The 25,160-nt window shown below is 40.2% G+C and overlaps 1 protein-coding gene and 1 long non-coding RNA gene across 3 annotated transcripts; one reads left to right on the top strand and one right to left on the bottom strand.

Annotated features, from left to right (window-relative positions):
• Nucleotides 1-702: 702 nt before the first annotated feature.
• On the top strand, nt 703-23,553 carry mical1 (microtubule associated monooxygenase, calponin and LIM domain containing 1). 2 transcript variants are annotated; one of them, XM_085443501.1, is made up of 25 exons: nt 703-831; nt 1,335-1,413; nt 4,477-4,784; nt 5,637-5,844; nt 6,284-6,391; nt 6,570-6,665; nt 6,860-7,015; nt 7,719-7,819; nt 8,089-8,346; nt 9,315-9,430; nt 10,094-10,220; nt 10,533-10,611; nt 10,768-10,915; nt 11,033-11,223; nt 12,339-12,445; nt 12,763-12,825; nt 12,944-13,175; nt 13,845-13,906; nt 17,627-18,440; nt 18,528-18,637; nt 18,722-18,835; nt 19,583-19,676; nt 20,708-20,801; nt 21,069-21,142; nt 22,436-23,553. In XM_085443501.1, exons 3-25 carry the CDS (start codon nt 4,527-4,529, stop codon nt 22,627-22,629), a joined length of 3,804 nt encoding a protein of 1,267 aa, XP_085299627.1. In that variant the 5' UTR covers nt 703-831; nt 1,335-1,413; nt 4,477-4,526; the 3' UTR covers nt 22,630-23,553. The 2 variants fall into 2 exon arrangements, with proteins under 2 accessions (XP_085299627.1, XP_085299626.1); XM_085443500.1 differs by having other exon boundaries at nt 17,627-18,637.
• On the bottom strand, nt 6,605-11,585 carry LOC146685036 (uncharacterized). Its single transcript, XR_014917118.1, has 5 exons — nt 11,565-11,585; nt 7,908-8,283; nt 7,671-7,775; nt 6,848-7,034; nt 6,605-6,659 (listed from the first exon to the last, which is right to left on the bottom strand). It is a non-coding gene; the product is annotated as an uncharacterized LOC146685036 (long non-coding RNA).
• Nucleotides 23,554-25,160: the final 1,607 nt, after the last annotated feature.

Below are 25,160 nucleotides of genomic sequence, written 5' to 3'. Positions count from 1 at the left end.
CCTGAGAGAGTTCAGGAGAGTTAATCAATAAAGGTGGTCATACTAAATACCAAACAAGTCACAGTGCACCATGGACAGGTCGCCAGTCAGATGTAGGGCTAACAGATAGAGTCAAATAATTAAGTAAAATAATTTGATAGATATAGCACAAGAAGCTTATTTCGCCTGCTCCCGTATACATACGGAATGAGAATGCATATTTATTCGTATGCATACGGATTCTTGTCGCAGTCGCCAAGATCTTTCGAGTATTTTATATATGGGGGACTATGTAGCCTACATTATCCGTGCCATTATGAAGTAATGGTAGAAGTTGTAATTAATGTATTTTCAAGTGTCCTTTTATTTGTTTCTTTTCCCTTGTAAAAGAGAATAAAGTAGGAGTAGAAAGTTGGAAATATTCAAGTTAAATAAATTGAGTCCAAGTTCTTCTTTGACATTAAACATTGTTTCACGATATGGTTGCTCTATGCATTTTCTTAACGTGTAAAACCCACTGATGACATGTTTCACAAGTATAATTGGATTATTATTATTATTGTTGTTATTATTATTATTATTATGGCAGTATTAACATGAATACTGAGCTGTGATCACAGAACGTGTCGTCCGCGTGCATCGCCTCACAGCTCGTCACGTGGGGCTCGCGCTGTGTGTAGCTTTACAGAATGTCCCGGAAGAGGCTCCACTAGTGTAGTGCGGGCGCGAGGTGCAGGTGAGGCAGTCCACGTCCTTACCTGTAACCAAAGGAGAAAAAAAAAACGAAAAAATGGGAGCGACAGCGTGGACACAGTTTCAAGGAAACCCGCTTCTAGGTCGACCTCAGAGCTGGTAATGTAATGTTGTATATTGTGCCTGTATTTTCCCCCCTCTCGATCTCTGAGGCGGGTACTTTTTCTATAAGTTTTCAAGTTTATTGATTGATTGTGTAGGTCATTACGTGCTGCTGTCTGAAGCGTATCTTTTAAAATTCTCTTCCATCATAAAACACCCAATTAAATCATTTAGTTTTTATGATGCAGCTCTATAAGATATATTTTCTCTGAACTTAAGTCAGCTCCTGTTTCAGGGTGCAGTTTGCAATCTGGTTGCTTGCATACAGTAACATGTTGGGACTGCATCCTGCTTTGGCATAGCAGAACGCGATCAGTGCCACGCCTGCTCATTTAACAGTTTCCTATGATTGTGAGATCACAAGTATTAAAAAAAAATGCCAGCACAAAGTCTAGATACGTGTCCAGGAAATAATCTCTCTGTTTCCTCTCACGTCTTCTTCGCGTCACTCATTCTCCTTTCTCTTTCTCTTCTTTTATGTCCTTCTGTAAACCTGCCAGGCTGGACAAGAGAATATGATCCATCCACGAGTCAGCGTTGCTGCCAAACAAAGTGCACAGAGCTTACACGTTAAATAAGGTGGGTCAATCCACTCGAATCCAATCCACTGGCAGTGAGTGAAATTAGGTCAAATTACCTTTCAGTCCTGTTATTTTCTGTCTGATCATGCTGTCAGCAACAACATTACTGAGAAGACTTGCTTCTTGCCTAGAATTGCTTAACAGAAGTCAGATGATGATGGTGGTTGTGTGTTGTCTTACCTTTGTCACAGATGACACTTCTTTTCGCGTGGCCATTCTTAAACTTGTATTTTAGTGTGAGAATATTTTCTTTTTTAACATTGCAACACTTACAAAAAGGAAATATGTCTGTGGGCTTGTGGTTTCAGCTGTGCAGTTTTACATGTTTAAGAAGGGAAAAAAAAGAACATGACAACAGATTATAAAAACAGCAGCCTCCCTGAGAATTAGATCAAAGTATCAAGTCGGCCGTGTGAGCTATTTTAAGTTTTTAGATTTGACAGTTTATTTTGTCTTCAAAGAGTACCTCACTCTTCTTAAATGTTCTGTTTTTAATGGGAGGAGTGGTTCACTTCATAGCCTGCTTGGAGACAAATAATCACCAAGTCATATGTGTCTGCTATATATAGCCTGTAGCTGTGTATTCTTGTCAGTTCAATTCAGTTATATTTATATAGCGCCAAATTACAACAACACTCAACTCAAGGAACTTAATATTGTATAAGCACTTGATTACAGTGGGAAAGGAATGTCTCCTTTTATAAAGGTAGAAACCTTCAACAGAACCAGGCTCAGGGAGGGGCGGCCATCTGCTACGACCGGTTGGCGGTGAGGGCAGGGAGACAGGAAAAAAGACACGCTGAGAAAAAGAGCCAGAGATTAACTATAACTAATGATTAAACACTGACTGGTGTGTAAATACACAGAGAGTGAAACACACAGGGTATTATATACACATATATGGTCGATAGCTGTATATAATAAAATAAGATAAGATGATATAAGGTGTAATTGGAAAATTCCTGCGTTAAAGCCGCCAAAATATTACATAAAGTACTAAGGTTTAATAAATCATAGAAAATAGAAAATAAAGTTAAAATCTACATAAAATACAAAAAGGGTAAAAATAATAAATATTTCTAAACTATGTAACAAGTTAAACATTCGAGTATTAAAGTAAAAATATACCGTTAGATATTTTAGTTGAACAAGAGCTGTTTTTGTTTTTTTCATTTGCATTGTGCCTTTTTCGTTGAAGCTAGTGTTTTGCATCTCCATGGAGGTTTATCTAACACACCAACACAACTGTTTATCTTTGTGTTTATGGCAGGTTGTGATATCTCTTTAGTGACTGAAAACTGTCCTGCACAGTAACAAGCATTAAGTCAATAAACAGAATAAGAGGAGTGATTTATTTAAAAATTTTTAGCATCTTGTCATATGGACGCAAAAGCTGCCTCGTTTTGATGCCCATTTTCAGGAAACTGTAGTAAAATGTGAGGACGGGAATGTTGGCCTTAGGAAAAGCTAAAATGCAGTTGTGTTCACACGCATACGGGGGCAGTCATGCAAAGCATGCAGGTGTACTCTCTATAATGAAAGACGTTGTCTCAGGTGGAGGGCAAGAGCTGACAACTTTACAGAAGAGAAGCGTAAATACCAGTAAATGGTACAGTGATAGTTACAGGAAATGTCAGCCTCACACTTTTGGTGTCATCTGCATTTTCTTCAGCTTGCTGTTAGGAAAGCGTTAACTTGTGGTAAATTTTCAGAATTCACCTTTCAAACATTGTATTTGTTGCTTAAGGATGCTGTTGACTTAAAAGATTAGCATGTTGCTAGGAGTGCCACTAATTTTAGGTTAGTCAACAATCTTTGCCAACATTGGGTAAATGTTGACCGAGAATATATGAGCTCATAGCTCCTATTTTAAACCAAATATTTCCCACAATGAGACATGCATTGTTTAGGAGTTTACTGTTCCTTTTAACATTCTTTTGTTCTACACACATCGTAGAGGCTTCATCTGATAGACACTAGGGTCAGATGGTGTTGAAAACCTATAGCTGTACTCTTTGTACTCACTGTTACATCTGCAGTAATATAGTACAGAAATGTGATTTCCGTGTTCTTAGTTAGGTCCTCCCCTCACAGGCCCATATTCACGCAACGCTGTGCATGACTTGCAACCAGAGATGTAAGGTTGAAAAAAGATCCACGGGCATATTTCTTTAATTGCTAAGATTCTTCAGAAGTCAAAATCTAGGCCATTATCGTTCTCTTATATTCGATTTATGTTTCATCTTCTCTTGTTGGTCACTTTTCTTTGAACCATATGACATCACTGAAGCATGTCTGTCCTAAAAAGAAATAGTTGTATATAACTTGGTTTTGCCAGGGTTAGGACAAAAGAATTACCAGCAGACCAAACACAGGAAACCGTGCTTGAAATGCCAGATTGTTAATGTGAGTTTGTTGTCTACTGCCTTTCCTTTTCCCATACTTTATTTGATCATATTATAAAATATCTTTGGACTTTGAACTGTTAGGCAGACAAAGCAAGATCTTCGGAGTAGGCCCTGCCCACCATGTGTTTTTAACTACCCGTCATCAATTAATAGCAAAAGAATCAACAGATTAGCTGAGTATAACATTACATATTCATTTTCACCCCTTTTGTTTACTGAAAAGTAAGCATATAAAACATGTGTTTTAGCCACATGTTTCTATTACAGTGTCCTCTTTCTTACAAGCAAGTAAATTTCCTGAGACTGCATGTGAGAATGACACATCAGCTGTGGGCGGGCTGTTTGGTTGTAAAAAGAAAGATAGAGAGAGCCACAGGGGCCCCATGGAGGAAGTTAGTAATGACTCAGCCAACCAGGTGACATAAAGCCATCAGTGTTCAAACATCTGGACTATAATTAAGTGCACACGAGGAGGGAAATTCCCACAACAAGGCATGTAGGAGTTTTACATAACTGGACCACCTCTAAACATTACAGCAACAAAGGCTGTAAACAGTGGGAAAACGTTTGATCATTTACATGAACCTATCCCGAGGAGGTGTTACTTCCAGGTAGGAAAAGATGATGTCACGATATAATTTCTTCTTTCACAGCTACCCAACCCAGTGACCAAAAGGAACTGGTCTTCTTGACATCCTCAGCTATGGCGAGCCAAGGTCCTGTCAACCCTTCACATGCTACGTTTGACCTCTTTGTCCAAGCCCAGACCTGTAAGGATGTAAAGCACCATTTCACTCAGCTCTGCAGGCAGCTGGAGATCGATCCGGAGGATTTCGGGAGCTTCTACGCAAAGTTAAAAGAAAGACTGAACTACTGGAAGGCCAAAGCTTTGTGGACCAAGCTTGATAAAAGAGCTTCTCATGAAGATTATCAGCAAGGAAAGGTCTGCACTAAAAACAAGGTACAGACAACTAAAGGTCATTTATTGTCATTTTCAAAAGTTAAAAGATTTTGATGTAAGAAGTTGAGATTGTGGTTCTAGCATGATAGAGATTCCTCTTTAATCGCAGCTACATTAAAAGAGTTAAATCACGTCTCGTAGCTTTTCCAGAGATTGGATCGTGTCACAGAATCTTCATTAGTAGAGGAAGTTTATCCATTTATGTCGTGGCTCATTATAGAAAGTTAAAATTCGACTCGAGTAGGTTAAATTTGCAAGAGCGTTTGCAACATGTGGATCATTAATCGATTAGGTTAGGCCATGAGTACTGCTGTCCACGAAGACTTTCTGGCATTTTATGACATTTATCTTTCTCAACTTTGTGTATTTTAATCTTCATTGAATGCTTTTTTGATGCATTTATTTTAGTCAGAACATAAATGTATCAACCTGTGATAATAATGGTGTTTCCTTACTTTTATAGAAAACATTCTATGCCTAAAACTATAACAAAAAAAGTTGTTAAAAAGATCATACAGATTATCTATAAGTGCTTTTTCCTTTCCAAGAACCTTTGCTGCACTTGCGGATCGATAACTGCAGCCATCAAACTACAATTTATTTTCAATTCAGATGTCATATTTGATTGTGGGCTGTGACTCTGTGGGTTTTTTGCATCTCTTCCCTTTAATTTCTTGTTAAATGTTTGCCCTTTATATATAATTCATGACACTCTCACAGTCATCAAATGGCTTTATACTAATTGTCCTTCAAGAGCAGCTTAAAATCGTTCTCGTTTGTCCTCACCTTTTGCTTTAAAAATGTTTTATTATCGCGTCCATGCTGAGGGTTTGCTGATTTCCTCTCTCCTAGTGCCTCGTGCTGGGTGCTGGTCCATGTGGCCTGAGAGTGGCCATTGAACTGTCCCTGCTGGGGGCTCAGGTGGTGTTGCTGGAGAAGCGGGAGACATTCTCCAGAAACAATGTTCTCCATCTGTGGCCCTACACCATCTATGACCTCCGCGAGCTCGGAGCCAAAAAGTTCTATGGCAAATTCTGCTCTGGCTCTCTGGATCACATCAGTGAGTGCCTCAGTCAGTTATTGGAGTGAGAGTCTATATATAAAACCGTTTTGAGCCAGTCTGAAATGAATTAAATAAACTCACTGCATTGTTTATGGGGCTCCCATACTTTTAGTATTACGTGATACAATCTCAAATTTCAACCGTGTAGTTGTTTTTTTCACTTAATCGTTGCTAATCAAACAAAATGGGCTCTCAGATTCACAATTTCTGTATTTTTCTGTCATTCATGTTTTATGGCTTTATTACCTTTAAGTTCTGGTAGGTCAGCACGAGCAAATTTCAGACATCACATTACTGAATTTCCTTAACAGAAGAGTTTTTAAAGAGAGAATTGCAATATTAGCAACCATTTTTAATCTGTGCACGACTGATAGTATTTGTAGCATTTTGGTTATGCTACACACACATTTCTCATGACACCCACATATATTTTTAGGCATCCGTCAGCTGCAGTTGATTCTATTGAAGGTGGCACTCCTCCTCGGGGTAGAGGTGCACACTGGAGTGGAGTTCCAGGGTTTGATTGAGCCCTCAGGAGAAAATGGTATGTGCGTTTAACAACCATCCTCATCATCCTCCCTATTAAGTTTGCTTGCTTTATCCACTGTTGTTGTTGTTTCTCAAAACTGGAAATATTCATAGACCACCAACATGTAAAGCAGTAAACTTGTGATGAAATCCGCTGAGGTGCAGAACATAAAAGTTTGATGTGTTTCTGACAGGTTGGATGGCAAAACTGCAGCCCCGGTCTCATCCTGCCGCAGCCTTCCAGTTTGATGTCTTCATCTCTGCTGGGGGAGGCAGGTTTGTCCCTGATGGTGAGACAAATACTTATGCATGCTTGAATACTTTCATTTCCCACTGATGCAACAAGGGCTACTAAGCAATTTCACAAGGCCTAGTTGATACACATAGTTATTACGCACAATCCAAATTTACCCCAGCAGTCTTTTTCAAAATGTAGCATTTCATCAGCTAAGTTTCCTGTTTTTCTTCTTACCCAAACTCTCAGGGTTCAAGCACAAAGAGCTGCGAGGAAAACTGGCGATCGGCATCACGGCCAACTTCATCAACAGACACACAGCTGCTGAGACCCAAGTAGAGGAGATCAGTGGTGTAGCCCGCATCTATAACCAGAAGTTTTTCCAAGAGCTACTCAATGAGACTGGTAGGCATCCCTGTGACATCTGCAGTGATGTTTGGCAAAAAAAGAGGAGGACATCTTAATTTGCAGTGAAGCAGCTGTCTGCTCTTATTTATAGTATAATGTTTAAAAATTAAAGCAAGAAAAGAGAAAATCGCTGGCTTCGGATTAACTTGTTTTACTCCGCAGCGTTCACTAAGCTGAGTCACTGAACCAGAATATTTTTAATAACAACATGAGTGCTTTTATTTTCATTTAATTTTTCCTTTGTCGCGCCTTGCTGAATGCAAGCCTCAAGGCATGAAATAAATGTTCACACTGCTGCTTCGGGTTCAGCGTGAAGTGTGAAACAAACAGCAGTGCTGTTAATCTGCGTTTCAAACCTCATCTAATTTCCTGTCAGATTGTTAACTATTGGTTAACCTGCCTGAATCCTCTGAGCTAATTTATATCTACTGCACTTTCATATCAGTGAAACGCTTTAGAGGAACTGAACTGTGTTTGCTGTGCTCGCACCCCTTTGAATGACTGTCTAATCAATCCACACTGACTTTCCCTGTGTAGGCCAATAAGCTCTCACATTTTCAAAGTGGTTAAACCAAAAGAGAATAGCAAACATTCTATTGAGAGAAATATGGCACTGAGAGAAACTGCAGAAATGCTTTTGCTTTCAGCTTACCTCATTCAACCTCTCCTCCATACTTTCTCTCTCCATTCTCCGTTCCAGGTATTGATTTGGAGAATATTGTCTACTACAAAGACGACACCCACTACTTTGTCATGACTGCCAAAAAGAAGAGCTTGTTAAAGAAAGGGGTCATTAAACAGGTGAGAATAACACATCTATTACTGAGGAAAAGTGTGATTCTTATTGGCACGAGCTCTATCTCTGGCCAGTAAAGAAAAAGAAACAAACCACGTAGATGACACAGCCCTGCTGCTGCTTCAATGTAGCGACACTAAAAACTGTCAGTCATCTCTTCTTTCTCTGCTGCCTGGCCCCTCAGCTAATGCGGCAAACCAAGTGTAAGACATGTCATCTGTGTAAGTGAAGGTGCCAGAAGTCGTCCGATACACTTCTCCCTCTATATCTGCAGGATCATAATGATGCAGAACAGCTGCTGGCCCCTGCAAATGTGGATTACGAGGCTTTGTGCAACTATGCGTGTGATGCTGCCGACTTCTCCACTGGCGGCCGACTGCCTGACCTCCAGTTTGCTCAGAATCACGCCGGCCAGCGGGATGTGGCGATGTTCGACTTCACCTGCATGCACCGTGCTGAGAATGCCTCGCTGGTCAAGGAGAGGAGAGGGAAGAAGTTGTTAATTGGTCTTGTTGGAGACTGCCTAGTGGAGGTAGGGAGCAGCAATTTGGGGTCTTTTCCCTTAATTCATATCCTTAACAATGCTAGATAACTGTGGGACAGAATATTGTATTGAATTATATTATGCTGCTTCCTAATGCCATACAGTTAATGAAACACTGGAACTAAAATAAATAAAAGTAACCTCTAGTTAACTTGCAGAAAATTGCAAGGCAATTGGAGACATCAAAGAATCAAAGAACCAAATTGGTGAATTAACACATCAATAAAAGCATCTTATTAAGCTCATTTTCACAACAGTTATTTGAATTTTGGGATTTTACAAGAGAAGTTTTGCATCATTCACGATTTAAAACAAGTAGTTTTAGCTCCTCTTCCTTTAAGGCCGCCCTTTGTTTGAGCCAACTTTTTAATTGGATGCCCTTCACAAAATTTTAAACAGCAGATTTTTGGGGTTGTGGCCAGAGATGTCCTCATATTAGTGATATCCAGTCTCACTGACATCATCAGGGTCTGATTTAGAAACAGACTACTTTATCAATCCTTGAGGAAATTAGTTTTTTTTTTTTTATACCTAGCGTGGGGAAAGAAATGCATGAAACTATGTGTTTAGATGAGCATGAAGCAATTATTTTTACACACACTTGCCCCACAATTTTAACAACAGTGTTGACCATATAACGATTATAATGGTGCGTGAGTGCGCTGACTCTGACACTAAAAATTAGCACCGTCATTTTTAGTGCTTTAGCAAGCTGATGTTTTTGCAGGAAGCACAGTCTAACGTGTCTACTCACCCTGCGTCTGCCTGACTAGATAAGCCTCTGCATGAAGTTTTCTCAAAATAAGGTTGACAGGATGTTTCATTTTACACCACACAGGCTTTTACGGTTAACATATTTCTGTGGTTGATGACACGGCATACTCCATTTACTATTAATTAATTGATAAAGTGACATTTTTTGTTACAAAGTGACATTAAGTGCGTGTTCTCTGCAGCCTTTCTGGCCTCTGGGTACAGGCATCGCTCGTGGGTTCTTTGCTGCTTTTGATGCAGCATGGATGGTCAGGAGCTGGGGTAATGGGGTCCCACATCTCAAAGTCCTGGCTGAGCGGTAAGTACATTTTATACAGCTAATAATCTGCACACGGTTTTATTTCATGATCTCACATCTTGAGATTAGATTTGCTAATGTAGTTGCTGCCAGCTTGTTTACTTCTTACACTGAATGTTTATTAAAAGAAAGCTTTACTTTTTGTTTCCTTACAGCAAAGACTACAGTTCTAATATTAATGTAATTTTTGTCACAGGGAAATTACGTTAAACTTTTAAAGGAATACATCACATTGACTGAAAACTACTGAATAAAGTAGAGAAATGTCGCACTAGAATTTGTCAGCCTGCCTGTGGGTCTCATCCTCAGCAACACTACCCATCCTGACATAATCAGCGTGATGGATAGTTGTTCTGATTGCATAAGCATTATTATTATTTCAGCAGGAGTCCTTGATGTGACCAAAATAAAACAATTAGGCTTTTAGTGATAAATGTTCGTGTGGATTTTAAAACTTGAATTACATAATAAAGGAACTTTTAGCTTATTTCCTCATAAAATACCATCCTTTGGCAACAAAGTGTTAAAAAAATAAGGGTGTGTACCTGCAGATCAGCTAAAAATGGACAATGTCAGAGGCAGTTAACCAGTAATTATCCCTTACTTGCAATATACTACAGTTGTTGATTGTTTTTGGTTTTATTTGTCTTTACAAATATGCAGTGAAAGCCTCTACCAGCTCCTGTCCCAAACAACACCAGAGAACACCAGCAAAAAGTATGCTGCTTACAGCATCGACCCCAGAACACGGTACCAAAGAGTTAACTTGTCCTCCATCCAGACCCATCAGGTTAGTGGTGTTATCTTTTATTTAGTCAACAGAGATTGAAATAAAGCTTTTAAGAAATAAAGATTTCTTAAAGCCTTCATCCTAAAGTTCATTTAGGGAGGCAGAAAACAGTCTAGTACCTTCTTCAAGTGCTCTTCAAAGCAAAGCTGTGTTAAGAAATGAAACGTGAAAATTGATGAGAGCAGTTTATCAGACCTCGGCTTCTAGTCAATGCATCTGCTGTGTTAAACAAATAGATCTATGTGAACTAAACAGGTTAAACGTTGATTTATTGACTCCATCTTCTTTGTATGTACCGGTCACTCAACTTAGGTGCAGCACCTGTACGATGTTGAAAAAACTCATCCGTCGTTCAAGAAACAAAAGGAGAGTTCACTTCACATGCGTCAAGGTCAGCGACTCCTTTAGCGGTTATTCTGGTTATTCTTTCCTGGTCTTGCTAAATGAACCGGGAAACACGATTGCGATTAGCATTGGCATGAAATATGCAACTGCAAAAGCTATTAGAGGTTTCTCTGATTTATTGTCTGGTTTATTGCTGTCCCAGATTCAGCTGGCGGTTCTGAGGAGCTATTGAAATGGTGTCAGAAACACACTGCTGGTTATAAAAATGTGAATGTAAAAGACTTTACACGGTCCTGGAGGTCCGGTTTGGCTCTGTGTGCTCTGATCCACCACTTCAGACCTGACCTCATGTGAGTTCCTGCTTAGTTTTTGTTTGGCAGTACAAGAGTGCTTTGATTTTCTAATCAATCAATCATTATCTAATCAATGTAACAAACCGTCTTTGCTGTTTTCTCATTCCTTCCAAGTGATATGTCCTCCCTGGATGAGTCTAATTGTGTTCACAACAACCAACTGGCCTTCAGTATCCTGGAGAAGGAGCTGGGCATCCCCCCTGTCATGTCTCCCAACAGCCTGGCTAACACTGATCACATAGACAAGTTGACCATGGTTCTTTACCTCACCCAGATCCAAAGCGGTTTCGCTTTACCAAAAAAAGGTGAAAGTTTTAGAATAAAGAAATCAATCAACCCACATTCATACACACACACACACACACACACACACACACACATACAAAACTATGACATTTATCATCTATGCAAATATTAAGAAAGTCAAATTTAATCAGTGCATTTGCAAAATTCCACAGTCCATCGAACGTCTCTTTAAATATAAGCTTATATTTTATAAATATATATATATATATATATATATATATATATATATATATATATATATATATATATGTATATGTAGTATATATTAGTAGCTATTAGTGACAGCAATATCAGTCTTACATAACTCTGTTGCCTAGACACAGCGCAGCATTAGAATCACCTTAAAAGGTTCAGGTGTCCTCCCACCTGAACCTTTCAAATCAGTGCTACCCCTTTAAGAAGCATATTACCCAGAATTCATTTGGCTTAAGTGGCTAGTGCTGTGCTCAGAGCCAGCCTCTACTGGTTGTGCTGCTCTCCTGCACTTGAGCCAGCCCAGCAGCAGACAGATCAGTCATCGTGTAGAGCTGACTTATCGGGGGTCTGATGTGAGCAGCGCCTCTAGAAGGGGTTCTGCTTTTCCTGCGCTGAAGGAAGGGTTTCCCCTGGCTTTTTGTAGAGGTACACGTACAGTTTCTTTTTTCAGTATGTGGACTTATTCAGTGTAGATGTGAGCTCAGCCTTTGGAGGTACTGAATGAGCTGAGGTGGGTGTGATATACTCTGTGATGCTGTGCTTGTGCTCCGCTGACTGATGTGCAGACAGCAGGGAGCTGTCAGTCTTGGGTAACCTTATCTGAATGATGAAAGAGTGGGGGTGATAGTCAGAACTGCAGCTGAAGAGTTTTTTTATGTAGATTGACAAGTTAAATCCAACTGCTGCTTGATGTGACGCCACTGAAAATTCAACTAAGACTGATTTGTCATATTTCTGATAGAGACAATTTTTAAAACGGTGCCCTAAGAATATACTGGGCAGCTGTATTGAAGAGCTGCAAGTAGGCCAACACTCACATTCAGGTGTCTTTATATTAGCATTCTAGTCTAATTTAAGATGATTTTGCTGTGTGTCCCTCTTTGACATTTTGCATTTTTGTATTTTCTGTTGGCAACAGAGCCCACAGGCTTCCAGCCATCGTCCAAGTCTCTGTCTTTCTCCCGGACACAGTCAGCTGTCTTTTTCCTGAGCAAGCTGAAGCACAACTCTCTGCAAAGACGTAAGGTACGCCCACTGAGCCTTGAGTTCACTGTTTACACAGCACGGAGGAATCTTTGATAAAGATATTTTCAAACACACTAGCTTGTTGGCTGGAGTTCACTCCGGGGCCTTCGGTCTGTGTTCTCGAGCTGTTGGTGACTCACATGTCTGCTTTGTCTGGGATTCCTGTTTGTGATGACAAGATGTTAGATGTTAATTCAGAGGAAGTGGCTTTTGCTGTTCTACTCCTTGATATTGTTTAATCATGTTTGTTTTGCAACTGTTCTCGATATCCTCAACAAAATCAGGTCATGTGGTAGTTTATTTTATTTTCTCTGCAGGAAAAGCTGGCAGCTAACAAACAAGCCACTGGAACAGCGACAAGAATGGGAGATGAGGACAGTGTGAGTGTGATTCAACAACTCGTGCTGGACTATGCAAGCTTTCTGCATGATACTGATCTTTAAAAACCATCGTGCTCTGTTGTTAAATCTCAGTCTGCTGTCTGACCTTTTTCCTCAGACATTAGCATCTCCCGTCTCCTCTGAGCTCGATCCTGTCGCCGAGGTGGCTCCTGAGCCGGATACTCCTGCGCTGATGACAAACAGTGAGGAGTGTTACTTCTGTGGTGAAAGGGTTTATCTGCTGGAGCGAATCAGTGCTGAGGGAAAGTTCTTCCATCGGACCTGCTTCACCTGCGCTCGATGCAACATCACACTTAGGCTAGGAGGATACACCTTTGACCAGGATACAGGTGACTCCTAGTTGCGGAATTTATATATTTCTATATTTTGACTATACTCAAGTTTTCAACTATATCCATATCTGTCGCTCTACCTATAGGTGTATATACCATCTTAGCTAAAACCACAGATTAACGTCTTATTCTTCACTCTAGAGTAACGCTACAGCAACTATCATTATAAAGTGTTGTTTTTTTTCTCTCAAAGCTGTTATAGAATCAAATATTAGATATCCGCCCCACGCTGACTGAAGCTTCGAGTATTTGCTGGTGATTACTGTCAAAGAGGCAGCTTTCGTCCATATCTGGTCTAACTCCTTCGCTTTTGTTGTCTTTTTGCCTATCTAGCACTCCTCCGTGAAACTGCTTGATGCTGTATTATTGTGTATAAAGTGCTTATATCTATGTTTTCAACAGCTCTTGCATCAGTACTGTGATTGTTCTCTCAAAGCCAAGATCAGATTTTGCTCCTATAAGTGAATCACCGCTTAATTATTTATATGTATAATTAATCATTTGCGCTGAGACCCTTTTCAAAGGGGTCTGTACTCAGACTAAAAGGAGATGAATAATTTAAGAAAGCAGCAGGGGTTTCCCTCTTTAGCGTTCACTTGTCTCTAAATTTCAACTTTTCTTGTTTTGTTTTTTTAACATTTTTTTTTATCTCTGATTTCTCCACAGGGAAATTTTACTGTGAGCTACACTCTGAAGAGCTGGCAAATGGGCCTGCAACATCTTGTGAGGTGGGTCACTGAAGAGAACTGATGTAAACCATGCTGTTGCTTGCTGCTGATGACTCCAGACACCATGTTGAGTCCTCTTATTCATTATGCTCTTGTTACACAATCTTCAGTTGCATCATCTTTCTGGCTGACGGGTTCTGTGTCAGAAGGACTCGCTTGATTGCGGAGAAACATCTAATGAGAATATTTGTTTCCAAACATACAGTTAGAGCCCAGTAATCATGATAACAACAAAACAAGTTTACAATACATAAAATCATTAGGAACACAGATTTGTATGACAGGTGGAAGGTAATCATAATGAGTATGCCAATTTATAGAGGTGCATTTTGAGACAGGATTTGAAAGCAGAGGGAGAGTCTATGTTATGGATCTCTGGTGGGAGGGAAGCCACGGGTCGGCCAGAGCAGCTGAAGGCTCTAGATCCCATGGTAGTCACGTGGATGGATGCCACAGTGAGATGGATAGAAGAAAAAGACTTGAGAGTGAATGGACTGGTTCTTATATAGCGCTTTTCTACTCTCCTGGAGTACTCAAAGCACTATACAACACGCCGCACACACCCATTCACACAAGCACTATTATCCATACGGTGAGTGCTTTCTAACTATCATTCATAAGCATTCATACTCTGATGGATGTATCAGAGAGCAAGTCGGGGTTAGTATCTTGCCCAAGGATATCTGGCATGCAAACTGGGGGAGCCAGGGATCGAACCACCAACCTTCCGATCAGCAGCTAACCTGCTCTACCTCCTGAGCTACAGCCACTCCAAAGCTTACAGCACCTGGTATTCCCAGGCGGGCTCCCATCCGAGAAATCAGAGGTAAAAAAAAAAAAAAAAATGCTTAGCTTCCGAGATCAGACGAGATCGGGCGTGCTCAGGGTGGTATGGCCGTAAGCCGTAAGAGTGCGAATGGGTTTGTTGATGTGCAGAGGCTCATAGAGGTACTGTGAAGAAAGGTTAAGAATGGCATTAAAACTGAGGAACAGAATATTGAAATTAGTGCAATATTTAACTTGAGCGCTGCTGAAGGACAGGTGTGATGTGACCAACGGACTGAATTCTGGTGATGATGCAAGCAGCAGAGTTACGGATCAGTTCAAGGATGATAACAACAATATCCTATAAACAATAAGAGGAAGACCAAAGAGACAGGACTCGGAGTAATCAGTGAGAGATATAGCCAAGGTGTGAATTAGGACAGGAATACCGTTCGGTGTGAAAGATGGATGGAGCCAATCAATGTCATGAGGATGGAGTGACGCTACTGATGTGAGCTTGGAAGGAAAGTGTGCTGTCAAGGATGACACACAGACTCTTAATCTGGGAATGGGAGAGAGAGAAACTGAGGAGGTGTCAATGGTGGTGTTGGTGCGAATGAGGAGAACATCAGTTTCATCACTGTTCAGTTTGAGAAACTTGGGGGAGAACTGGATTTTCCTAGAAGCTAACACAGATGGATGTGGGTGGGACAGCAAAGGAGTATTTGGTGGACAGATAGAGCTGGTGTCATCAGCATAACCTGGAAATTGATATTGAATTTATGGAAGATATGGCCAAGATGAGGGAGATAAATAGACGAGGCCCTAGGACAAATCCCTGAGGAACACTAGAAGTATTTAGAAATGGGTGGGATTTGAAGTGAGGCCAGAGAGAGAGAGAGAGGATTGAAACCAGTTTAAAGAGGTGTCAGTGATTCTAATAGAGACTAGAATTTTAAATACACTAGACTAAAAGTTATTGACATTGTTGGGGTCTGCTGCAGGCTTCTAAAGTATAGATGTTACTGCCGCTGGTTTAAGAGAAAAGTGTACAATAACAGAGGTAAGGGGGGAACGCATGGTGACAGTCATTATGGTGAGCAGGGTTTATTCAAGACAGCAGGAAGATGATTTCATTTACTGGTAGATGGCTTTGATTTTTCAACAACAGAGGTACGTTTCAAACAAGTGAACAGGAGGGAGGGGCTGAGGGAACTTGTAGATACAAATTTTAAGAAGGGTTACTTGTTAGTTGCTGGTGAATCTTATTTGGGCTTTTTTTTTTAACATATTTCATTTTTAGCTATGTGATGAAGATAAGCTTAGTGCAGACACAGTTTTAATTCAAGGTCATTTGCATCCAAATTGGACGAAGCGTTTAAGAATTACAGCCTATATGTAGCCTTGTGTTTTAGATTTAATTTAGTTTTTTTCCAAGAGGCCAAACCTAATTGTATCATTCACTCAGAAGCTGTTTTGTGGACAGTTATAAGATATTCCAAGTGTAGTATTTGGATTTTGAGGCAACGGCTGTAAACCCACAACATGAGTTCAAAGGTACTCTCCATGCAAAAGAAGCGGCCTATCCTTAATTTGCAAATCAAAACAAAGCATCAAAGAGATAGCGGGAATGTTAGGAGTGGACAAATGAACTAGCACTTTCAACAACATAAAAAGCTAAAAAATCTAGTCCATTGACCATAGGGCTGTATGATTTTAGGATCATGGGGATTTAGTCATGAGAGAAAAAGCAGTGTTCATCACAAGCTGCAAAGTGGTGATAAAATCACCTGAAAAGCCAGACCAGCTCCTGAATAGCATTGTTTGGACAGCTGAAGGGTAGGTTAACCTGTGCCAGTGTGATGGGAAGAAAAAAAGTGTGGAGACATCATAAATTGCTCATAATCCAAAGTAAAACTGTGTAGGCAGTGTGATCCATGCATGGATGGCTTCTAAAAGCTCTGAGTCACTAGCATTTATTAATGATAAATGACAGAGTGACAGATGACAGAAGCAGCAGGAGGAAATCTGAAGCATACAGTACAATACTGCCTGCTCACATTCAGCCAGATGCAGAAAAGTGGAGTGGACTACATTACTAAAGAAGTGGATTATTCTATAATAGCCAATGGAAATGCCTAATCTCAACCAAACTGCACGTACATTTCTTTCATTTCATTTTCCTGTCTCGCAAGATACAACTAGGGGGGCATGCACACAATTGAACTAAAGACAGTCCTAATATTTCATGTAACATCACATTAAATATATACATTTATATATATTTAAAAATGGCTGCAGTCACTCAACAGTTGATGCAATATTTTTGTTAATCCTTTTAATTACCGTAAATCCTGGACTACAGGCCGCACCGGATTTTAAGCCGTAAGGCGTTTCACCTGTAATATGAGATATTTACACAGAAATGCTACACGTGAGTATTTTTAATCCGTAAGGTAACATAAACATGGTAACATAAACGTTATGGTAACATAGAAAAATACATACTGCAAATGCTTTTTTTTCCTCGAACAGCGCCTGTAACACGGCTACCTTTAAGTATACGTACGTATCAGTAACACACAAATTACATTGCTTATGGTTTTTTTACAGAACAATACACAAACAACATTACAATGTCTCTTAACAACCGATAAAAATATATACACTACTTATCATTTTGATTGGTCTACTGTTACCAGGCAAAATGTTTTTGGCGGCATGAAACAAAATGTGCATTAGCCGCAGTCAGTGTTCACAGTGTGGGAAAAAGTAGCGGCTTATGACCCGAAAACTACTGTACATCTGAGTTATTGAAACTACAATTGCATCTTCTTTCATTTCAAATCTCTAAAATAATTTGTTAATATATAGTTAAATAAACTTAACTAATTTGTATATAGTCTGTGGGCTAATTTAAATTAAACATGTTTTTCATGCTTTTTATCAATTTAGGAAAGCAAAGGAACTCAGAGAGAGACAGAAGAAGGAAACGGAGTTTCCAGTGATGAATATACTCCATCGCCGTCAGATGAGGAGTATGAAAACACCCTGGACTGTGGTCCTCCTACTCACACACAATCACAAACATCTGAAGAAAAGGACCACCGCATATATGAGTCAAAAGAAGACTCCCAAGAACCACTTGTATCAAAAACTCCCACAGACCATCCACCTAAATCTGAGGTAGCAGCAGCCATTAAGGAGGCGGAGGAGACAAAAAAAATGACTCCGTGTCCAGTTCCAAAGCCCCGTCGCTCTCGGCAGACTACTCCCAGCCATCAGCCCTCTCCCCCAGTAGCAAAGCCTCGCACAGTCCACCTCATCAGCCTCACCGTCCCAGAAGAACCTTCATCTCCGACTCCCACAGAGGAGGGCTCTAAAGCAAGACCAGACTCCCGTCCTAAACAGTCACTGCGGAAGCTTCAGTTGACCGCTGAGGAAAAAACCCAGCTGGTGAATCTTCACAGCTTCAGCGCAGACTCGGATTCAGAAACCCATGGCGGATCCTCCTCCTGCTCCTCTTCCTCAGCTAATGCAGGGCCTCCTAAAACAGAGGGCCTGGATGGGCAAGAAGAGGAGGGCTACTGGAGTGGGAGCACTGCTGGGCAAATGCGGGAGAAGAGGAATCGACGCTGCTTCAGAAGAAAAGAGATGCCAAGTGGGCAGGCCAGAGTGCGATCAAAGTTTTCTCCGTGGAATCTCTCTTCACCAAGGATCAGCAGAGACACCCGGCTGAGTGTCCACGTTAATCAGCCGGGGAGAGTGGGTAAGCTGGCAACTCATCTCTTTGGTTTTAGCTCAATCTGGAGTCATCCAGGCTTATTGCAACACTTACTCTTACTTTTTCCCACAGAAACAACATTCAGACATGTCCACCACACCTCAGAAGAGGGCGTCGAAGGAGATGAGGACGATGATGATGAGGACGATGATGAACAAGACATTGACTTGTTTGATGACCAAGTAAGGATATCGGTAGAGTTCATTTGTTTCAGTTTTTCAGGGGGAGGATATTTTGCACTAACTGTACTATTACTTTACCTCTAGTTTCAGAGTGTGCCATCAGACCCCGTGGAGGCAGAGAAGCTGGAGTTTAAGAAGATGAAGACGTTGGAGCGGCGAGCCAGGATGAGTGAATTACAGCGATTCCGCAAAGCTCAGGTGAGTGATCTAAAACTCATTCCTGGTCCGTTTTTCTACAACTTCACTTAGTGGAGCAATGAATATGCACATAATTATATATTATTATTATTATTATACAATATTGTAATTTATGTCATTTCTAAGATATGTTTTTATCATCTGTAAAGTTATGTGAATCCATGCTTACTAGTCATTTTTGCTGCAGCCAGTCATACAGTTTGCATAAAATTGAAATCCAGTAAATGCAAACACATGCAAATCACAACACAGCTAGCAGTTGGCAATCTATAGTGGAGACAAATTCATCAGCCTGTAATCAGCTGTTAATCCCACCTAAAATGTTAAGAGAAACAAATTTTTGCAGAAAATTGTTCTTAATATTAAAGAAAGTTTGCAGATGAGTCACCGTGTTGGTTTACGTTTAAAATTCAGAAGCAGACAGCCCATTCATCTGCTTCAGAGGCATTCATCCAATCAGGTGCGCCTCAGTGTTTGCACAGTTATTAGAGTATGCAGGAGAGGGAGTGTACTTGTCAATCATCTGTCTTCACACCCCATCGAGCAATGCCACGAAGCTGGGTGAACCCTTGAGTGTAACTCATCCATATCCATTTTACAAGAATTGGCTCAATTGCATGTTTTTTTTTTTTTTATATATCTGCCCTATATGGAATTCAGATTTGTCACCAAAGCCTATTTCAAGAAATTAAAGCAATTTCATTAAAATATTTGTCAAGATGTACTTTTTGATTTTGTGTTTCACAGTCTATCCAGAGAAGACTGGAGGAGATTGAGGTGACCTACAAAGACCTGGAGGACAAAGGTGTGACTCTGGAGCGGACACTGCGAGGAGAGGCTGGTAAGATCAGATCTTCTTTTTTTATACATATTTAAAGAACTTGGGGTGTATTGTTCTATATCTCTGGACATTTGCGATGGAAAAAAAGCTTATTTTGGAAGTATAAAGTCATTCTAAAAGTGTATGCTTCCACATAAATAAAGATTCATAGTTGAGGAAGATCGATAAATTTGAAATTGTTTGTGGGAATGATGTGTCCCCTCTGGACTAAAGAGGAGAGTCAAACATCCAGTTTGTTAGCAGCTTTCACTTTAAAAGCATGCCTCTCTAATGGTATGTTCTCTATGGAATTAGCAGCTCGCACATCCGGAAAGACGGCATCAGTACTGAAAGTTGTCTATGCATGTTGCATGCTTTAGCATGAGAATGTTCTGTTGTGAGCTTTTACGACAGCTTTTACAACAACATAGCTTTGTAGTAGAAGAGTCCAGGTGCTGAACTGGTCTGCCTGCAGTCTAGAGCTCTCACCAGCTGAAAACATTCGGCACATGATGACACAAAAATATGAGATAGAAGACCCAGGACTGCTGAACAGCTAGAATCTGTATTTTCAATCGACTTTTTAGCAGTATTTTATACGAACCAAGTGCACAAACCGAGATTACTGAGATTTGCAACACACCATTTACTTCAAACTACGGCGATATTTAACACTAAACAAACCAGCAGGTCTGATTATCTGCCCTTGATATAAAAATGAACTGACTGCATCTCTGTTTAGAAAGCCGTGAAACTTTTGTAAACCACACGTATGAGCGCTATTTGGGGATTGCATTCCTATGCTATTTTGGTCTGTTTAGTAAATCTAGCCCTAAATTTGTAGGTCAGCTGAATTCTTTTTATTACAGCCTCTTGGAATCCTTATACAAGTTAGCGTGTGGGCTTGTAGACAAACACTCACATGGGTGCTGTGTCAGATGCTGCAAATAAATCTGGTTCCTCCTCACCACTTTATTGAGAACCCACCCCACCCAAAAAAAGCACATCTTCCTGTTTTCTTAAAGAAAATATGCACCATTTTTTCCTTGCAGAACGCAGCGGTTCTCCTGATATGATCGAACAGTGGATCCAGCTCGTTCATGAAAAGAATGCATTGGTTTCCGAGGAGTCTGAACTCATGGTGGCGTAAGTCTGCAGCCTCACTGGTTCATTCTTTATTTCATGGAGTAAAAGTTTGTCTAGTCATACAAGTAATACAACAGAGCATCTGTATACAAGTGACATGGTAGATGGAGCAGATCTCACATCAAAACACTGCGGTGACTGGCTGACCTCACAATGCTAAAAGCCAGTCTTTTTTTTTTACAGTGAAATGTCGTTTGTTGTCGGTCCTCATGATAACATACAGCGTTACTACTGACAGGACTCAGCTGATGCTTGTTTCTCTTGCAGGTCTCGACAGCTGGAACTCGAAGACAAGCAGAGCATGTTGGAGCTGGAGCTCAGGAAATACATGGAGATAAATGGTGTGTACTTTGGTGTGCACACAGAAAGACTTGTAACTAAAAGTGTCTTTGATGTAGTTAAAGGGAGGAGCCTAACTTCTAAACAGGCACCAGGCCGAGCAAGGCCCGTACTGCAGTGCATGTTTGTCCTACTAATGAGCACATCAATGCTTTCTTTGTCTTTGCCACGTTTGTTGTTGTCCCATTAACTCAGTTCTGCATATAGCAATGTCCTGCATTTTGTAGGACACTATACACTACTGGACCATGTTTTTTCTTTTACTAAATTACATATCATATGATTATTTATTGACCATAATTTCTTCCAGCATTAATGCCACTAAACTAGTTACTTACGCCCGTTCATAATGTTTCCCCTGGGGTTTCCAGGTAGTGTATTGTGCAGTAAAACAAATTTTGACCATTTTCTGCAAACAAATAACTGAATATAAGAATATATGAATATGGAGAATCTTTTGGCAAGAGATAAGGCTTCTGGCACCAGAAGCATTCGGCTTCTGTTTTTAGTCTAATCACATTTAGTCAGGTTTTGGTTGCATGGAGGTAAACAGTCCATTTAAAGAGCAAAAAAACAGGGATGCACATGCCAAAATGCAGTCCCATAATCATCATCTATTACCTGATGAGAATTTTTAAATATATTACAATTAATTAACACAGACTGGTGCACTGAGCAGGAAGTTCATATTAGCCTTTATTTCCAGAAAACATCAAACAAGGGTCAAAGAGTCCCCGGTTTGGCCCAAACAGGCCACAGATTGCCTTTGAAGCACTTTCAACAGTGCAATAATGGGCTCAGCATTTCGAGTCAGACATATCAAGTAGATAATTTCCAGTCTGCTTAAGCTTTAATTAGATTTAGGTGAAATGTATGGAATGTGTTCTTCCACTGAAAGAGGGCAATGAATAGATATTTAGTTGGAAATGTTTTCTCCTCATGGCAAGTATGGACAGGAGAGGAATAACTGAAGGGACTATAAAAAAGTACAAACCTTGGCCTTGGCAATCTAACTGTTTGAAAGTTTGAAATGACTCACTAAGGGGCCTTTTGCTTCTATGGAAAAATAAAAATACATTCCTGGCAAGTCTGGCAGCCTTTCTACTCAGAAAGGTTTTTGCATCATAGTCAGCAGATGTTGGGAAGGGAGGGGTACAGTACCAATTACCCATTTTTTCCCCCTAATTAGTGAGAGGACGAGAGTTTACTTGCAAGAACCACTATTCAGCTTAGACTTGATGTTTGTGTCTGTTATTAATTAGAATTGGGTGTGTGCATATGTTTTCGTTTTCCAGATAAGACATCAGAGCAGCAGGCAGAAGAAGAGCGAATCCTTCAGGAGATGATCGAAGTGGTGGACATGAGGGACTCTCTGGTATCGTTTCTGGACGAGAAGAGGCAGAAGGAAATAAGCGAGGAGCAAGAAGCTTTCTGCATCATGGAGGCCAAACGGCAATCAAAGGGAGGATCTCAGGTTCACTGGGCGTAGGGTGAACCTGCATGTCCCGCGCTGGTGATTATTTCACATCTTCTGTGTGTGAGACTCGCTGCTTTCAGACTTGAAACCTGAAATGTACATTTGAAAAGCCAAAGATGATCGAGCTTCGTTATGGAAAGTAACACACCACAAGCACTCAGTCAGCGGATAGGATTTAGTTCAGGCTTGTGAGCCCGGAGGCTCAGAGAGTGTCAGTTGCAATCCACCCCCTAGAGGGAGACATAAGCCTGGAGATCTGAGTCTTTCAGTTGACATGCCCAGAGTCTGTGCAGCTAAAGTCTGCCTGCCATATTGGGGTCATAGCAACATAGCCGCATAGGAAAAATTATCTTTAGTGTATACTGAACTATTGAACATCTATCACACAAATGATGATCAGTGACCAGCCTGGGACTTGGCCTGATTTACTGTCAGATATGTGACTTTAGCACTGAGCCAAGATAGAGCAGTATGAAATCACAGTGGCTGGAAAGCTGCTGTACCTGACTTTGTCTCCTTAGAGATAGTTCTAGGCTGATAATACAGGACAGCTGGTGTTTTTGAAAATAGATGTTCATGTTGATTTTACTTGTTTCATCATGGGGAGTGCTACTGTACACAAACACATGATATCCTAATTCTATCTTTAGTATTTGTATTACATAAATGTGATGGGATTGTAAAGAAAAAAAAGAAAAACTAAGTGACATTTAAACATTACAAATATTCAAACTTTGTTTTTCATTTCTTTTTGTCGATGTTGATGCTTTGTAGCACTTACAGCTGTTCACCGTGTCCTGTCCTGCAAGCACATTGGATAGTTAATCTCAGGGGTTGATTGTTCAGTCCTTTCGGGTCAGAGTTAGTTTTCCAGTGATAGTCTTCAAAAGTTGGCTGCACTTTATTAGTGGATGTAGTTAATTCGGGGTAATTGGGGGGGGGGGGGGGGCAAATATGGACAGATTTATCTATTTATAAAAACCAATATTTATTATTTGTAGGTATTCCTGTCATTGTGCAGGATGAATGGCCAAAATCTAAACAAAGACCGTTTCTTGTATAAGTGAAAAGGAGCCTTATTTAGTCATTGTCCTGCTGCCATTTTGTGCTATCTGGACAGCCATTCACAGCATATCAAATAAAGTACATGCACTTTGTCGTTTTTGTTTATTTATGCATTTAGTCTTATATTGAAGCACTGTGCAGTATAACTAATACTAACTCATAATATGTAAGGTGTTGCCATAAAGGCTTGACCTCGCCTGTTATTCTAATTGCTATCCTGTAGGGCAGCGGTCCCCAACCCCCGGGCCACGGACCGGAGTCATTTGGTACCGGGCCGTGAGACTCGGGTGTGAAATGTATGATTTTCAGGGTTTTTATCGGTTTTTAAGCGTTATTTTGTTATCGTTTTTTCGTTAACTCTGTTTGAATGGATCTTTTCACGTGTGTTATGAATAAATCTTCTTTTTTTCGGTACCGATACTAGTTTTATTTTGTTTTATTTATCCACGAAACCTTGAAGGCCGGTCCGTGAAAATATATTGTTGGGCACAAACCGGTCCGTGGTGCAAAAAAGGTTGGGGACCGCTGCTCTAGGGTGCATACTTGGCCTTGATTAAGATTTAAGTAGTGAAGACGCTCCTTCCTATTAAGGTCCACAAGTCAGTAAAATAAAATGCAGCGAAAGTCCCAAATCGTAATTTTATTGAAACGAATAAATAAATATAATCACCTAAACTATCAGAAGAACTTGGAAGTGCAGGGAAACCTTAGTCAGTGTGAGCAACAACCAGCTTTGCAGCGTCACATTCATGTCTAACAAGTACATTTTAAGGTCTTCTTTCCTTAAAAAAGTGTTTATGGGCAACATCAAGTCAGATATAAATGAAGGTTGTTACTGAGTTAATTAACAAGTGCGCGTTTGTTTGCTAACGGAATATTTATCAGACCTTGTGATCTCACGGAGGAAGTGCGGAGGATGAACACAATGTCAGATGTTCTGAATTGATACATAAAAGTGAATAATTGCAGCTCATCATCATCATTACAGGTATACTGCCCACATTTTTTACAGTGAAGATCATGTTAACAATATGCATTATGTAATACTTTTCACAAAGAAACATCTTTTTTTGGAGTAGTTACATAAAGCAAATAATTGCTTTCTGTAAATTTGAGTGCAAATGTCACACACGGGTCGCTAGTTTTCTGCAAGCACTCACTTGTATTTAATCTAAGGTTATGTAAGCACTTAATATATTAAGCAATGATTAAAATAACTTGCAAAACACTTTACTCATGCTTGTTTGGATTCAAATCCTGGTAACATTTGCTGGATCTTTTTAAGATGTATCTGCTTATATGACTTTTTCCCACATGGGAGCTGTGTAAATATAGCTCTGAGCACAGATTCCTTGATCCATTTATTGTAATCCCATTGACCATTAATTTAGCTGCAATGGATCTTAAGCGCCTGAGGTGGTGTAAGGTACTTTGTTGCACCTGTGAAGAGAATGGGGAGCTTTGTTTTACATCCCTTT

The sequence above is a fragment of the Copadichromis virginalis genome, linkage group LG20 (genome assembly GCF_057382275.1).
Source record: "Copadichromis virginalis isolate Kocher_CV1m ecotype Utaka linkage group LG20, C_Virginalis_male_GT1.1, whole genome shotgun sequence".
NCBI classification, from domain to species: domain Eukaryota; kingdom Metazoa; phylum Chordata; class Actinopteri; order Cichliformes; family Cichlidae; genus Copadichromis; species Copadichromis virginalis.
This window is presented reverse-complemented; position numbering and strand designations above follow the sequence as displayed.